Source organism: Ambystoma mexicanum, chromosome 2p (genome assembly GCF_040938575.1).
Source record: "Ambystoma mexicanum isolate Mex_15411 chromosome 2p, UKY_AmexF1_1, whole genome shotgun sequence".
In the NCBI taxonomy this organism is placed as follows: Eukaryota; Metazoa; Chordata; class Amphibia; order Caudata; family Ambystomatidae; genus Ambystoma; species Ambystoma mexicanum.
The window spans coordinates 239,012,270-239,028,369 of NC_090923.1; the positions used below are offsets into that span (position 1 = coordinate 239,012,270).

At 43.7% G+C, this 16,100-nt stretch overlaps 1 protein-coding gene across 3 annotated transcripts in view; it reads right to left on the reverse strand.

Moving 5' to 3' along the window:
* Window positions 1–6,507: 6,507 nt before the first annotated feature.
* Window positions 6,508–16,100, reverse strand: part of LOC138566364 (contactin-4-like) — a 1,270,454-nt gene continuing 1,260,861 nt past the window's right edge. For all 3 annotated transcript variants that reach the window (XM_069643524.1, XM_069643525.1, XM_069643523.1), the window contains one exon: window positions 6,508–13,357. In XM_069643524.1, coding sequence (XP_069499625.1) covers window positions 13,257–13,357 — 101 coding nt within the window. In that variant the 3' untranslated portion in view covers window positions 6,508–13,256. The remainder of the gene's footprint in view (window positions 13,358–16,100) is intronic.

Below are 16,100 nucleotides of genomic sequence, written 5' to 3' on the forward strand. Positions count from 1 at the left end.
CTTCTGAAAAAGAATGTACGATTCTTTTGGTCAGAGGAGGCTCAACTAGCATTTGAGAGACTGAAGGAACATTTCCTCACAGGACCCATTTTGATTTCCCCAGATCAAGCCAAGAGATTCATCGTTGAATCTGACGCGTCTCATCAGGCCCTTGGGGCCGTTCTGCTACAAGAAAATGACCAAGGAATAGAATGTCCTATAGCCTATCTTTCTAAGACACTGTCTCCCTCTGAAATAAATTATTCAGTGCTTGAAAAAGAACTACTAGCTATAAAAAGGGCATTCGAAGAGTGGAGACACCTACTATTGGGGGCAAGACACCCAGTTGAGGTCCGGATTGATCACAGTAATTTACGCGTCCTACAATATGCTCAGACCCGAAATAGCCGACAGGCACGTTGGGCACACTTCTTTTCACCGTATGAGATTGTTTTCACCTTCATTCCCGGGAGAGTCAATCTCAAGGCTGATGCTTTGTCTAGAAAGGATTATAACTCCTCTACGCCTTTCCGAACAGAGCCTCTGTTTCCCAGAGCCACATTCGTGCAGGTGGTTACCACATTTCTACAAAACGTGGCTAACTCAACTTTGCAATTTATCCAGTTGAATCCACAGTTTCTGGCAACCTGGAAACTTACCTTGGTCCAAGGATGTGCGTATAATAACAAAATGCTCTTCCTCCCTTCGAGTGAACTACGTAGAACGGTTCTGAATCTTTGTCACGACTCCTACCTAGCTGGTCACAGAGGTGTGGCTAATACCAAAGAATTGGTCCAGCGTAATTTCTGGTGGCCGGAAATGACTCGAGACATCATAGATTACGTATCCGCTTGCGCCATCTGCTTGCAATCAAAATGCCCGCGATCTGCCCCGTCGGGTCTCCTCTCAGTAATGCCAGTTCCTAACCGTCCTTGGCAAATGATTTCCACAGATTTTATTGTCGATCTGCCACCCTCAGACGGTTGTACAGTAATCATGGTCACAATCGATTACTTCACAAAATTGGCACATTTTGTTCCACTTCCGCGGATTCCCACCGCAGCCCAGATGGCAAAGATTTTTCTTTCACGGATTTTCTCTCTTCACGGACTTCCTGAGACCATCGTTTCTGATCGAGGTTCACAAAATACATCTCGATATTGGCAGCAAGTATGCAAGAGTTTGCATATCTCCCGGGCATTGAGCTTGGGTTTCCATCCACAGACAAATGGTCAGACGGAACGTCTAAATCAGACCCTTGAGGGTTATTTGCGTTGTTACATCTCCTCCTCACAAGATAACTGGTGTTCCTTGTTGCCTTTGGCGGAATTCGCATATAATAACTCTCCACACTCAGCCTTGGGGTTCAGCCCTTTTTTTTGCTCCTACGGATATCACCCTCAGTGTTTTCCCAGCGGTCCGGTCTCCGCATCTAGTTTTCCCGATGTGGACCTTCTCATCAATGCTATTCAGATGGGACATCGAACAGCCAGGACCTCTCTTCTGGAGGCCCAGGCCCGTGTCAAACGCTCTGCTGATAGACATCGCACTCCAGCTCCGAGATTGGTGCCAGGAGATGTAGTTTGGTTGGCTTCTCGATTTTTACCTCGTCATCTGGTGCCGTCCAAATTGTCCCCGAGATACTTCGGTCCCTTTCACATTTTGCAACGAATGGGGTCGTCTGCTTACAAGCTCAAGCTCCCTCCGTCTTGGTCCAGGATTCATCCTGTTTTCCATGTGTCGCAATTAATGAAGGACGTGGTGGATCGTTTTTCCCGTGCACGGATGGGTGTACCCCCTCCTGTCATCACCCCGATGGGTCCCGAATAAGAAGTGGCTGGTATTTGTGATTCTCGTCTTTTTCGGGGACGTCTGCAGTTCTTGGTTGACTGGGAGGGGTATTCTCCGGCTGATCGCTCTTGGGAACCTGCATCGGCTGTTCATGCTCTGGCTCTGGTCCGCCGATTTTTTCGGTCCCATCCAACTAAACCGGGTGGCCCGGGGTATTTGAGGGGGCATACTGTCACGCCCCTTCGAAGACGGTGGTCCTTGTGGCATCGATGGACCTTAGGACGGCGGGTGTCAGCCATTTTTACTAACAAGATGGCCGCCGTAACTGGAGTTGCGGGTCTAGCCTCTGCACAACCCGGTTTCCAGGAAGTGCTGTCTCCCTACCCGAGTGTAGGTATATCTGTTCCTGAGACCAGCACAGAGTTGCGTTGCTACTCCGCTACAACAACGCTACGTAAGTTCGCTTCTAGGTTTCCTGATACGGCTTGCTAAACACTGCATTTCAGCATTCTAAAACTTTCCTGCTCTGTCCCACTTTTTAGTGCAGCTCTCACTGCCTCTCTGTCTCCCGATTCCACGGACTCCGTCTCTCTCTCTCCCAAGTTTGCCTTCCGGTCTCGTTCTGGACCGCGGTAAGCTTCATTCGGAATTCTCCGGTATATCTATTACCGTTTCTCCTTCTTTCCCGGCTTACTATTCTCCCTTCCTTCGCATAGTTACAGGTCTATGTCACTCCGGCATTATGATCGCCCATGCAAGACTCTGCTCCATCAAAACAGCTCCTAGCTCCGCCCTGCTAGCCTCTCAGGTAAAGATTTCCCCGTGGCTTCCCATTATTCTTTCTAGTTATCTCACTATTTCTCATCAAACCCTTTCTTATAATCATAGAAGTTTTCTGAGGGTTCTGACTGGCACCTTTTCCTACACATCGTTCCTGTTTAGGGTAATCAACATTTCTCTACATCTTACATATCCATATTTCACTTACCTGCTGATACTTACCAGTCTCTTTCTCTTTCAAGACGAACGTCCTCCGGACTTCACCTGAATCTCCGTCTGCAACTGAAGACATCATACCGCTACCTTCGGCACAGGGTTTTCTTCCCCAGAGGGTTTCCCTGGGACTTCTTCTCCTACCTGGTTTTATCTGGGAGGGGGAAGAGGTACTTGGGAGACTTTCACTTTCATCTCTCCGCTTGGAAGAAGAAGAGTCTTCCCCTGCAGGAAGGTGTCAGTCATAGGAGGAGGAGGAACAGAGGTAACGGTGAGTCCTTGGGGTAACCTGCCAGTTGTTTATAGTGGAATTAATATGATGACTTTCATTATATATGACACCTATCATGTTTGGTTTACCATTAATGCACAGTACTCCAGGGTAACGCAAACATGAAAAGTGTTATTACATGGCTAGACTGGCCTACATTAGATGGTTATATTTTGTAGTATTTAGATAATATGTTTTCTTCAAAAGTTTCATTGCAAACTTTACCTGAAACAGGTTTAACATGAACATGCATTAGGTGTCATATAACAGTAAACATTGTCCCCATAAGAAAGTGGAAGCATTACCTATGTTTTAGCTTTCTGGTTCACGTTTCAAACATGAAGTTGTAGTAAAAAAGGTCCTTCTACAGAGGAAGTGTCTTGTTGAAATAAATATTGACTAGAAATTGCATTGTTGTTTCCCAGCCTGCTTTTGAAGACAGAAAGTTCAGAATTCAGTCAATACCAATAGTTATTAACTGCACTGTAAACATTTCGATTTACTTAGAGGAGGTCAGTAACGAACTGATACCATATTTTTGTGGGTTGTTTATTGTGTATGACACGGACATGTGCTTCTTTAGCCTCTCTAGCTGTTTCCTTTTAAAAGGGGTCAGGCTGTAATCACCTCATATTGTGACTGCTCTACTGAAGGAGCCTGCTGTTTGTAGGTTAATGGTGGAAGTGAAGTCAGGCCTCCCCCAGATTCTGAAAACATGAAGACCAATGTCATTTCCTAGTCACCGTGTGCTGGGGCTTTAGAACTGGAGGAGTCTGCAACATATGCTTAATGGAAACAATACAAAACTCGGACTTACCTTAACGCCAAGACTGCAAAATCAGCCTGGGCTCCCATCTTTGGAAACTGTTTTTTAAATCCTAACCATGAAATATATTTCTGATCGTATTATTTTATCATCAACAAAACACCTCTTCTCTAGTGCTTATTTGGTCAAAAAACGTTAAGTGCCATGGCCCAAATATTATCGAGCATAGCTGTTCCATGCCAGGGCAGCATCTTGTTGCCCACTGCTGCCTCAATCCACGGGTGATCCCGACATTGCCAACACATTTGGGAATGCAGCCGCACCATCCATTGGCACATGAGGGGTGATGTGTGCACTGCCCATGGCAAATGTGTAGTTTACAAATATCAATGAGATTTACAAACACCAATTAATATAACATTAAATGAAATACTAGTTCTATTTTACAATGGAACACACATTGTTTAACTGCATCTTTATGCACCTCATTCTTATCATTTTGCTCTGCTTCTATAGATGACAAGTGAAATATTTTGACAATCCATCCACATAAAATAAAACAGTGTGTTCTTGCTCTAGTAATGTGATGGCCAAGCACAGACACAATCATTAACTTGCCTGTTAAAGTCCCCAGCAAGATCTTCTTCTAAGGGTCAGCACAGGTACTCTTTCTTAACCATGGCCTTTTCCCTGGTCTTTGGCCTGTGTTGCTGTTGCTGGCTAATTTCTGCCCTTTTGTTTCATCTCTGTGCTGGTTGCTCCTCTGCTCCACCAATCACAGTAGCTATTACGCGGCCCAAATCAGTCAATTGCCAGTGTGTTTAAGACTCAGTGAATGTGTGGCCTGACAAATGGCTGCCTATCGGGGCACCCCATGTTGGCTATGATATGATATAATATGTTTTAGCAAGGGTGGAGTTAATCGTGGCGGGACTCCCTTTCTCCTGCGCACCTCCTCTTTTCTTGTTTCCGAATCTGACCAGCAGCCTGGATCCCGGTTTGTCGAGGAACCAACTCCGGGGTTCCCATTTATTTGTGAGAATTGTGGGGATGACAAACTCTGGATCAGTTGGGCGCTGGTAGGGTATGGTGGTCCAATGGTTGCTGTTGAGCGATTTGATCAATTATATGGTCCAGTCAGGTCATAGTCATTAATTTGTTTATTTTTGGTTAGTTAGCACCAAAGAAAACATCATTGTAGATCCACCCCCCCCTGGCACCCTTATCTGGTAGGACCAGATTACAGCATTTTGAACTCCACCCCTTAACTCAATTGGGTAAGACTCTGCTTCTTCTCCATTCCTTCAACAAGGCTGTTATACCAATTTATTTTGGCCCTTGACTCAACTAATTGACTCTCCTTTTCCTTTGTCTCCCTTGGTACATTGTCTCTTACTCTGTCTCAATTTTACTGGAACTGTAACTATACACCTCGTCATGCCTAAATGTAACTATCAATTGTTATATGTTCTGCCCTGTTATTCACCCCGTCACCACCACTCCCGATCACAGGTTTTGCTAATTAAAAATCCGTTGCCACAATGCGCTTCCATTCCTCATTACTGAAACTATTAAATACATGCATATTGAATGGAATATATATGTCATAAATAACAATGGGTATCACTATATCACTTCACGGTGCACATCACAACATCATTAAATCACAGCCTTGAAAAAGATTTAGGTTGAAACGCGCGTCGGCTGTGTAGCGAGTTACCATGTCAAAAAACTTGTCATTCATTTCTACAATGATGTTTTCTTTGGTGCTAACTAACCAAAAATAAACAAATTAATGACTATGACCTGACTGGACCATATAATCGATCAAGTCGCTCAACAGCGACCATTGGACCACCATACCCTACCAGAGTCCTACTGATCCAGAGTTTGTCATCCCCACAATTCTATGATATAATATGATTGGTTATTTATAACGCGCTTAATACACAGAGGTTTCGAAGCGTGGACCCGGGGATCAAACCTGTGTTGCTCCGTGTCGTCCTGCTTCCAAGGCGAGCACGTTGCCCCTGAGCTATCCTACCAAGGCTGCATACCAGAAGGGAAAGGGGTCGTGTCCAATATAAGAAAGGCCCTACATATGTGTCCACTGAGTGCTCCCATTTGCAAAGATGAAGCCGAGCAAAACCGGTGTGTGCCACACATCAGCCATGCTACTGACTCTGACACATGTGCATGTACACGCCATCCTGACTAGTTGAATGCAACTTATAGTGCAGCCATATGGCTCTTCCCTGCATCAGATCCCCAAGCCACCAACCCTGCTGTCGGGTGTTACAGTTTTCGATTGGGACCAATGTCATGTAAGACGATGAAAACAGTGAGCAGCCATTGCCAACATGAGCACCCAGCATTGCCATCTTTTGGCTCATTGTTATTCATGAACATAGATAATTTGCAGAGAAGCACCAGCATGGTTTATGAATAACAGCGAGGGGGAGAGCCAGGGATGCAGTGGCACATGGCTTGTCCACACTATCATCATGTGTTATGTGACTGTGGCATATCATTAAATTGAGTCTGAGACAAAAGTGGAGGTGCCGAGAAATAAGTCTTAGGACTCAGCACCGGCAAACATTCGCACAGAGTAATCAAAGCTCTCCTTCCTCAATTCTGTGTTTACCATATCATATTAAGCAGCCTTCCATTCACACTATCACATATCCAAATTCATAGATCAAAATGCTCTTGTACAAAGAACAGCATATTTATTACAATACCTTTAAAAAAAGATTACAGCAGCTAAATCACTGATAATGAAAGTCCATTTACAGAGCAGGGAGGAAGACAGGGCGGAGAGCAAAGACATTGTCGGTCTGATGGCCGGCGCCCGGCACGCTTCTTTCTCGTTGTGACATTGGTACATTCTTGTTTTCAATGGACTTTCGTAGGTGCCGCACATCAGAAATTCTGAAGTTCTTGCATTTTGCTGACATCAATTCAAACATTGTTCTTAAAAAGGAAATTTGTTTTCTGAGTAGCCAAAGTGAAATAAGAAGCCGCCGGGAAGGCTAAATCCAAGACATAGACATGGAACACTTGATCGGTCTATACGAAGGCCCGAACTTTGTGCGGATTGCGATGCATGTCCCAAATGCTCTTCTCTGGCTGCTATTACCCCTTAAGGTGTCTGTCGTTGTAGAGTCATGGGGTGACGGTGGACAGGTTGATGATTGGAACACGAGGGAAATTCATATTCGTACAGCTTGTCTTTAATCTAATGTTTCCAACCAATCTTTCGGGGGGGGTTTTGCTTTGAAAATAACAGCAGTTACTATTATCAACAAAATTGCCATAAATGTATGAACATTAGAAGCGTGAAAGGGAAAGATCCCATTACTTTTTTGTAGCTGTGGCCCCCGTGTTACACACTTCACTGTGGTGGCTGTATTGACCTACTAGGCATGCACAACTTACAGTCCTGCAGCAGAGGCACGAGTGGAGGGTGAGGTTGCCAACATTACATGGTGGGCAAAAAATGTTATCCAGGATTTGTTGGCAAACGTTCCAAACACTAGTAAAGCTCCATTAACTTGTGGACCCTTGAACACAGCTTGTAGTGTTGGCGTGATTTTACAGAGCTACACCTCTCCCAAATGCATACTACTTTAGAACATTGCTGAAATAGAGACATTTGGTCACTCGTTGTTCATTTTCACTGGATTTAAAATACACAAACCTAGGTCTTAATTTGGAATACAAACTATGCATTAATGCTGTGTGCGGCTGAATCAGAGCACCTTCGTGCACAGCAAATAGCAGGGACTTATAAACTCATGTAGCATGCAACGGTGTCCAGTTCGAGATACACAACGAGTGCGTCACATCCCTTTTTTGAAAACTGGTGTCCAGATGAGTGGAATGCCAAAATTGGTGTTGGCAAAATGATTTGTGGAGCATTCTGGATTGCCCTAATATATCAGGTATTATAGTGATCAGGGCATCACATTAAGGGGGCAGGTCTTCTATAGAGCGATGACAGCGGGTTGGGTGGGAGAAGTGAGCATAGGGTTGGAACTTTTTACAAGATGCCATTTCCATTGGTGGCTCCCAAGACCCTGCTCCTTCACTGGCATCTCCTTCTATTTCACCATGCCCAGATTGGGCATGCCCACTTCCAAATGCCACCCTGAACCTGCAAGGTCTGTGCAGAGACCTTATGTTGCCTAATCTTAAGGGGGAGTGATTTATCGAATCCTTGTTATTTCTTGACAAACTACTGCCTATTGATTTACTGTTCCCATTCTGAATGTTACACTATAATCAGAATATATTTAGCAGAATGGTAGGAAAGATAAACATAGGGCTCACATGATTTATGGTATACGTTGAGATCCATCTGTGAAAGAGTTTCGAACTTCAAAGTCTCTTCAGATCACAAGAGATCGACATGGTCAACCAATACTCTACTCAGGACTCAGCTTTATGGCTAAGCTAGTATTATGGGAAGGTATTCTTTGAGACCAAGTCCCACCACCCGTTGCTGGGTATGTTCGACAACATTACTAGTCCAGTCTGCATTTAGGGATCATGTTATCTCTGTACCTGGCATTGGAAAGTGAACAGATAAATGGTGCAAAGACTTCTTGAAGTCTAGTCCAGCCACCTGCCTACTTGGAAGGTCCATGGAAGACCTGCATGGTGCAGTGCATCTGCTCTTTGTTGCATGATGAGCCCTGTAGGAATAGCTGCACGTCATTGTCTGCTTTGCTAAATGAGATGGACATGGATTGGGAGAGTGTGGCATGCCTAACTTTCTTGGGGTTCCCTGGTTGTTTAATATCTACCTTTGACCCCTGACCTACCTCAGGAGAGCAATGACTTTAGAGTATATGATCTCAGGTGTTAGAATGGTATTGAGTGCTGCTATTACAAATCATTATCCAAAATAACGAATGATTTTGAATGAAACATCTGATTCTTTGGAATAAACCAATGCAGAAATATAGGCTTGAAATCAAACACCCAATTGAGTTCATTTTTTAACTTGATCAGGCGCTGACACACACATTTATGCAGTGTCAGGCAAAGTACCGTTTTGGTGCCAATCTCCTCTCTTAAACTGGGGCCTTAATGTTGTAGCGCCATAATGTTCTCTACTAGTGCCCCTGTGCCCTTGGCAGTCAAATATAACTGTGGGGCTCCGGCCCTGACCTTATCTCGTAGAAAGTGCTTGTGTTTGAGACCCACATTGTTGTGAAATTTAAGGCACCAGAACGGGTAACTAAGAATGTGTGTGCTTATGTGTGATGCCACTTCCTAGAAAGAAGCGGCACACTCTTCGTGTACAATGAAGATGAGAAGCATCTGGCAACATATTTTGTCTTCTGAGGTCCCTAGAGAAGACAGCTTAGAATACCGCTGAGACTGAGTGTGTGACACAATCTACAGCTCAATTATGGGCAGCACGAAGAAGCCAACAACTCGGATGCCGTCTACTCTTGATCCCAACAGCGGGTTAAGTTACTTTGTGACTTTCGGATGGTAAAGGTTGGATAGACCTTCAATGGAAACAAATGGTGCTTGTCTGTGATGGCCATCTGGGACCAGTGAAAGAGTGTTACTTGAGAGGAGCGTTGTGGCCTCCAGCAGGGTTTAACAGGTTTCCAGTGAAGTTGCATCAAGAGTGGAGAACCACTGTCCAGGTTAGATGAGCACAGTCCATTTATTCAAATGCATACATTCCGTGTGCCAAAGCGCTGTACATGCTTACAACATAAGCAATTACAAAAGTACATGAATAAGAAAAGGGGGGTCTTTGCAGTGGACGAGAGGAGAAGACATGTTGGAAGAGATGCTTAGGGAAGATCCAATGGTAGAGACAGAGTATATGGAGTAAGGGGGAGCAAGAAGGGTGAATGAACGAAAATTGGATTGTGCACAGGGAGCGTGAGAAACAGTTGATAGAGAAAAAGATGAACACTGAAGGGGATGGAGGAGACGGGTACACAGGTACACAGGAGAGATAGGCAGAGGCAGGCCGGGACACAATTAAAGACTTATACGTATGGACTGAAGGAGGTTGTTGACACTTAGCCCACAACAATCAGGGCACTTTCCATGCTAGGTTAAATATGGAAATCCCCTGATATTAGCTGTTTGCTGCACCCAACAAGGGAGCATTGCTCGAAGGCCATTGGTATGAAGAATTAGGTAGCTGGGCCGAATGGGATAGAACTACTCAGATGTTATTCAGGGGGAACTCTGGGGCCCTTGGGTGTGGATCATGGTATCACATTACAGGAAATCACGGGGAGCATTAGGTGAGCCTTATGAGAGGGCATCAGTGGGGTGTGATGGGCTGGAGCTACTCTGTGCCAAGTGAGAAATGGTCACTAGTAGATAGGGTGCCACAGAAGCTGTGTGCCTAATAAGGATTGGATACTGCCACCTCAGGGGCCACAGCAGAGGAATGTGCTGGATGGAATGTGATTAAGGGAATGTCAGAGGGTAAATTATATATGTGCCACTTGGAGATGATTAATGGTAGGCCAGGGGCTGCAGAAGGTCTGTGCTCAATGAAAGATAATTACTAGCATGCCAGGGGTAGGAGGTGCTTCGTACCCTACATGGCATGAGTACTGACAGGCTGTGGGCTGGAGAAAGCCTGTGCCCAACGATTAGGTGCAGAAGGAGAACTGTGCCAATTGAGAGATTTTTTCTGGTAGGTTATTTGCTTGGAGAAACCTTGTGCCCTAATGCGAGATGAACCTTCGGAGCTTAGGTGCTGAAGGAGCTCTGTGCCCGATGATTGCAGATTACTAGCATGCCAGAAGCTGGATTAGTTCATGCCCAATGAGTGATTATGACTGGTAGGTCAATGGCTTGGCAACCCTGTGACTATTAGGTGGGCCCAATGGAAGAGTGCACTGTTAGGAGGTCAGTGGGTGGATTGGCTCTTTAACAAGTAGACAGATCCAATCAGGAAGCATTATTGGGAGGTCAGAGGTGATATTCGTCTGTTCTTTTGTGAGTGTTAATTGGTTGCAATGAAAGAGCATCACTGAAAGATCAGAGTGGTGCTCTCAGAGGGGGTGACTAATGATGAGCCAGCGGCTGGACACACGCTATACCCAAAAGCATATAATTACTGGTCGTTACTGGGTTCTTTCACCAATCGATTAGCCCAATTGGAGAGGATCAATGACAAGTCTTAGCTATAGGAGCGCTGTGCCCAGGGAAAGATAACTACTGGTATGTGAGGGCTTGGAGGTGCTCAGTTCCCTAGATGAGATGAGAACTGGCAAGGTTGGCTCTGATGGCGCTCAGTAAATGTGAGAGGGGTTTAATGGAGAAACCATGACTGCGAGTCACCAGTCACTTAATATCCGATTGGATTAGGAAGCCTTGGCTTTTCCAGGTGATATGGACCTCTCCAGTAGTGGGCATTTCCTGCTAACAAAGTGCTGTTTTTCAAGGCATTATTGCTTCAGCTGTTTTCTTATTTCATTGTAAACCCTATGGGCCAATAATCCAGACTGACTGGGATATTCTGATCACAAACCCAGAATTTCCCTCTAATGACAATGCAGATGTCTCCTACTTTTGGCTAACCTTTTTGTGTTTTTTTTTTAATGGTGGCGACCGTCGTGTTCTTAAAGTACAGGCCCATTTTCTAGGGAAGGGGCGCATTCGAAAAAGGAACTTGTTGTAAAAAAAAAACTTCCATCAGAACAGATATATGTATAGAAACACCTCTGTACAGGTGGTTAGAAATGCTACATCATATCATATCATAGTTCTGGACTGAGATACTGAGATGCCAAATGCACAGAGATGATGTGCAAGGGTGGTGTGTTACTCAGTGGAACTAATCAGAAAGGGTTCTATGCTTACAGATAACTCTAGATTGAGATCCTGGTCTTAAAACTGGTTTGATAGAATTTGACATCACCTTTCACTGAAGAACACTGACGTACAATTGGAAGAGGTGCAATTACTAAACTTATTGACTGAATTTAATGTTTAAGACCTAAAGGCTCTCGTTGACAATGCCTACTAAAACAAAAGTGTGAAAACCCCACAAAGCTGATACTTAAATGTCCCTGGCCTGAAAACTTTCATTCTGTCCTAACAGTGGGCAATCTCAGGCTTTCGGAAATACTCTCATTCCATTGGCTGTGGAAATGCATCATGCACACGAATAACCTGCTCCCGTAGCACCGCCAAAACATATAAGCGAAAAGGTTGAATTTATTAAATTAATATGGAGTAACTCCAGTGACAGCTGTCAAAGTGCATGAACTTGTGGGTAACCGAGAACATGCCAGCACATCCAGTTACATGACATGTTCGTTCATGAGATGTGGCTCGTATAGTGGGTTGGCTCTGGCAGTGATGGCCTCTGACCTCTGAAATGACTGCGCACATAGGGCAGCTAGCAGTGCATAGTTACTATGTTCTCATGTCTACTGACTCGCTTGAATGGGGTGGGAAATGTCTTTTTTTGCGCTATTCCATTTCAAGTTCCAACTCATCAGGTCACATTTAAATTAAAGTAAACATCATTCAATCAAAGACAGCTTAAAACATTCTGTAGCCAAGCATCATTTTGCCTATGTTGGTTGCTTCTAAGAATTGGAATATCCCTCCCAAAGTTTCCTTTTCATCCAATGCATGGTCCAGATACTTTTTGAGACCCCAAATGTTGGCTTCATAGACCTCTCAGGGAGTGAATAACCCACATTCCTATGATGGCTAAGCAACACAGAGCCCCTGCAAAACCATACTAACCATTTCATAGTCCTCTCTAGTTCTCTTGGAACATAACACCTCTACTAGAACTTTGTCCAACTTTATATATCCACATATATAATCTGTCTGCTTATATATATATATATATATATTTCATGATTTTTGCCTGCAGCATTTTACAGCAGAGGAAAAAAAAAGGATATCTACATCATATGTTAACTTTAAAAAAGTCTATAAAACACTAAATATATAATAAAAAATATGCATACAAGGACTTTTGTAAACGGCTTTGGTAACATCGTCGCAGGGATGTCTTCTTAATCAGTGCATTTGCAGAGTTGCTCCCCGGGGAAACGTTCGACAAATCTCTCTGTACATTGAGGAAGTCTTGTGTAATGCCATTCCGAAATAAGCTTTGGGCTTCCTTTATAAGGTTCCATTTACAGAAGTGCTTTAAAGAGCAGGTACTCTAGTGTTCTGAGGCTGCCTCTTCTCAGCCGGGCTGCTATACTCTTAACAGGGCAGTGGTGGCACTTCTTCGCCAGCACTTCTCTGACAGTACCTGCACTTATTTTCCTTACTTTCTCTTCAAGCACTGAGTTATAGGATGTACTCGGACAATGAAACCACATGGGGATCTTCAGAACAAGTAGCTAAACGTTGCTTTAGATATTGAATGCAGAGTCTGTAATTTAATGTAACTTCTTCTCCGTTTTCATTTAGGGCCAGAAATACCGGTCGTCATAAGCTGGATCTGGCTGTGAGGGAGATCATTATGGTGCTGATGGCAGAGAGCGTACAGGCGTTGGAGGTGGAGGCGCCGGATCCACGCGCGTAGGCATCTAGAACAGCAGAGAACAGCATAAGGGAAGATTGAGGCATGTGAAGGAAAGGACACTAAACATATGCACAATAGTTCACATTACATTCTTTTTGATACATCTGTGTATTAGCTGTACAAAAGGATAGGAAGGTTGTTCTAAAATTTCCCAATATCTATTGATATTTTTACATGCATTCACCTCAACATCTGGAATAAAGTCTTGTTTTCAGAGGTAAGAAAACTGGTTTCCTGGATAGAGGAGTGGGCTCTTTACAAGCAACGTACCGGCACCCATTCCAGACCGGCAGACTACAACTGTGCCTGCCGGGGCCACTGCACCCGGCATGGTCTGGCCTGCTGGGTGCATCAGCCCCGGTAGACACGGTTTTCACAGAAGCACCGGCACCATTAGCAAGAGTTCTATGGGAATGGGGACTTACGAATTCCGCCAGCTGAGATCCCGGGCCGCCGGGATTTGTAATGTCCCAGTAGCACCGGGATCTCAGGCATTGGAAATGGTGTTACGGGGTTACCACCAACCTTGTAATGAGGCCCAATGTGTTGACTGTGAATTTCTGGTACAGACCAATATCCTTCCTTGATGGGGCTAGCACAACTGAGATGGGGAAGGAACTTATTTGGCATAAGGTGTCCAAATGATGGCAGCAGCAAGTGAGTAAAAATAGCAAAAATACATCTGTGTCAGTAGTGTTGATCAACGTCTGTCCTAAATTGTTGGCTATAGTCTGACCAAAAGATATTAATTCTCTCCATGTTATGGAGATGATTGAGACGATGCATTTTATGAAGGGATGTAGGATGGAAACTGTTCTATAAGTACAATTCTATTTTTGGAGAAAACTGCAGTAAAAGATGTCAAGTGGAGGGCACTTCTAAGAGGGTAAAATGAGCTAAGGAATTCTCTTTAAATATTGTTGGCCAGAATTTGGTCAAGAGATGGTCATTCTTCCAATGTCATAGACATAGTAAGGACAATGTATTTTACTAAGAGATTTAGATGAAAAATGTACTCTTTTGAAAGTTCTATCTTCAGTGATTCCTAAACATCTTCATACACCAAGGAATAGTGGGGTAGTTGGGAGAATTCCATTAACCTTGGCATTATGGGAATACTCTTTGGTAGATGTAAAATGTGGCAATAATCAAATTTAGATGAAAGAACCTGATTTAAGAGATCCTTCAATATTGTGAAATTGACTGATTATGCATTTCAGTCCCGTCTCTGAGAAATGTTTCAGGAAACACATTTGCCAATGTTTGCCATTATCACTGCATCATGGGGGCTAATTGGAGCACCATGATTAGGAAAACATCTATTCACATATTATTTCGGAAACCCTGGAAACAAAGAAAGCCAATTTTTTTTCCAAATCACAAGTTTAAAGAAAATACTAATCACATTATATTAAAACAGTGAATGTCCACATGTTATTAATTTGGGGACTCTTTAAGACAATCATACGATGCCCTTAGAGATTGCATGATAACCATAAGATTTCTTCGTTACAGTATATGTTGTCACATACTTGAAAAACGATGGTGTGAAATTGGCCACTATGATTCAGTGATGCCTACTTGAACCAGAAGCCTGGTTTAAATAGGGTTCCAATCTGACCATATTTTGTTAAAGCCGAACTGACCAGCAATGGTCATTGAGCTGGATTTTCTCATTCAGGTCTGAGATCTGGCAAAAAATGTCTCCCCTGATCCTGAAAATCTAATGTAATTGATCTGCTTTTGTTGATGAAGCCAGGAGTCGAACTCTGGTCATCAGGACCAAAGTTGAGTGACTTATCATCCAGAATACAGGAATGTATGGTTAGAATACTTGGGAATAATCCTGTCAGGATTATACTCTGCAGAGAATATTCAAGAACAGCTTTGTAAAGAGGTGCAACATTTCTAATTAGCTTGCAGCATTATAGGAAAGGCTCCCCCTTTCTTTAATAATGTATTAATTAATTTCCTGAAATGTAAATGTTTATTTAGGAGGGGGAAGGAGAGGTTTTGAGAAATGTATGGTAAGGTTGTCACTGTTTGAGAAACAACAACTGAGGGTCACGTCATTTCTGGTTCACTTGTGTATTGAAAGAGAAAGAGTTGGAAGGAAGGATAGCCCAGGGGCAACACATTTGTCTTGGAAGCAAGGCAGCACTCCACACAGGTTTGAATCCCGATCCCGTGCTTAGAAACCGCTCGCTGGTATTAAGCGCATTATAAAAGAACAATTCAATCTATAATTATAATTCTCCATAAACTCGCCCTACGTATTAAACTTCACAATGATGTTTTCAGGTGTTTGAAGTGACATACCTAAGCGGCATGTTGATGAACGCTGTATGCAGCATAAATACTATTTCATGCAAATGGTGTCCTGTTGGTAGATCTCTTGACATGAAGATATCAAAGTATTGGTATTGGGCAATGTGACTGCTTCTCTACCAATATGGGTTCATTGTTCTAATCCCTTTGCAAAATGGCAGAAGAGCATTCACCAGACATTCCTGTGATGTTCCTTGTGGGTGGGGAGACACAGATATGTGTCACACAACCCCACAATGGCTATCAAATGATCCAATCCACCACATCAGCAGCCTATCAAAGGCAGTGGTGGTACCCCACGACCCACCCACAGAGGCAGCCGTGTCCTTTTTCCTTTTCTGTCCCAGAATGACCTACTAAAGTCCTAGTGAGAATGATCATTGTGTGCAAGGTTATCTGGAACTCAGTGATTCTAACTC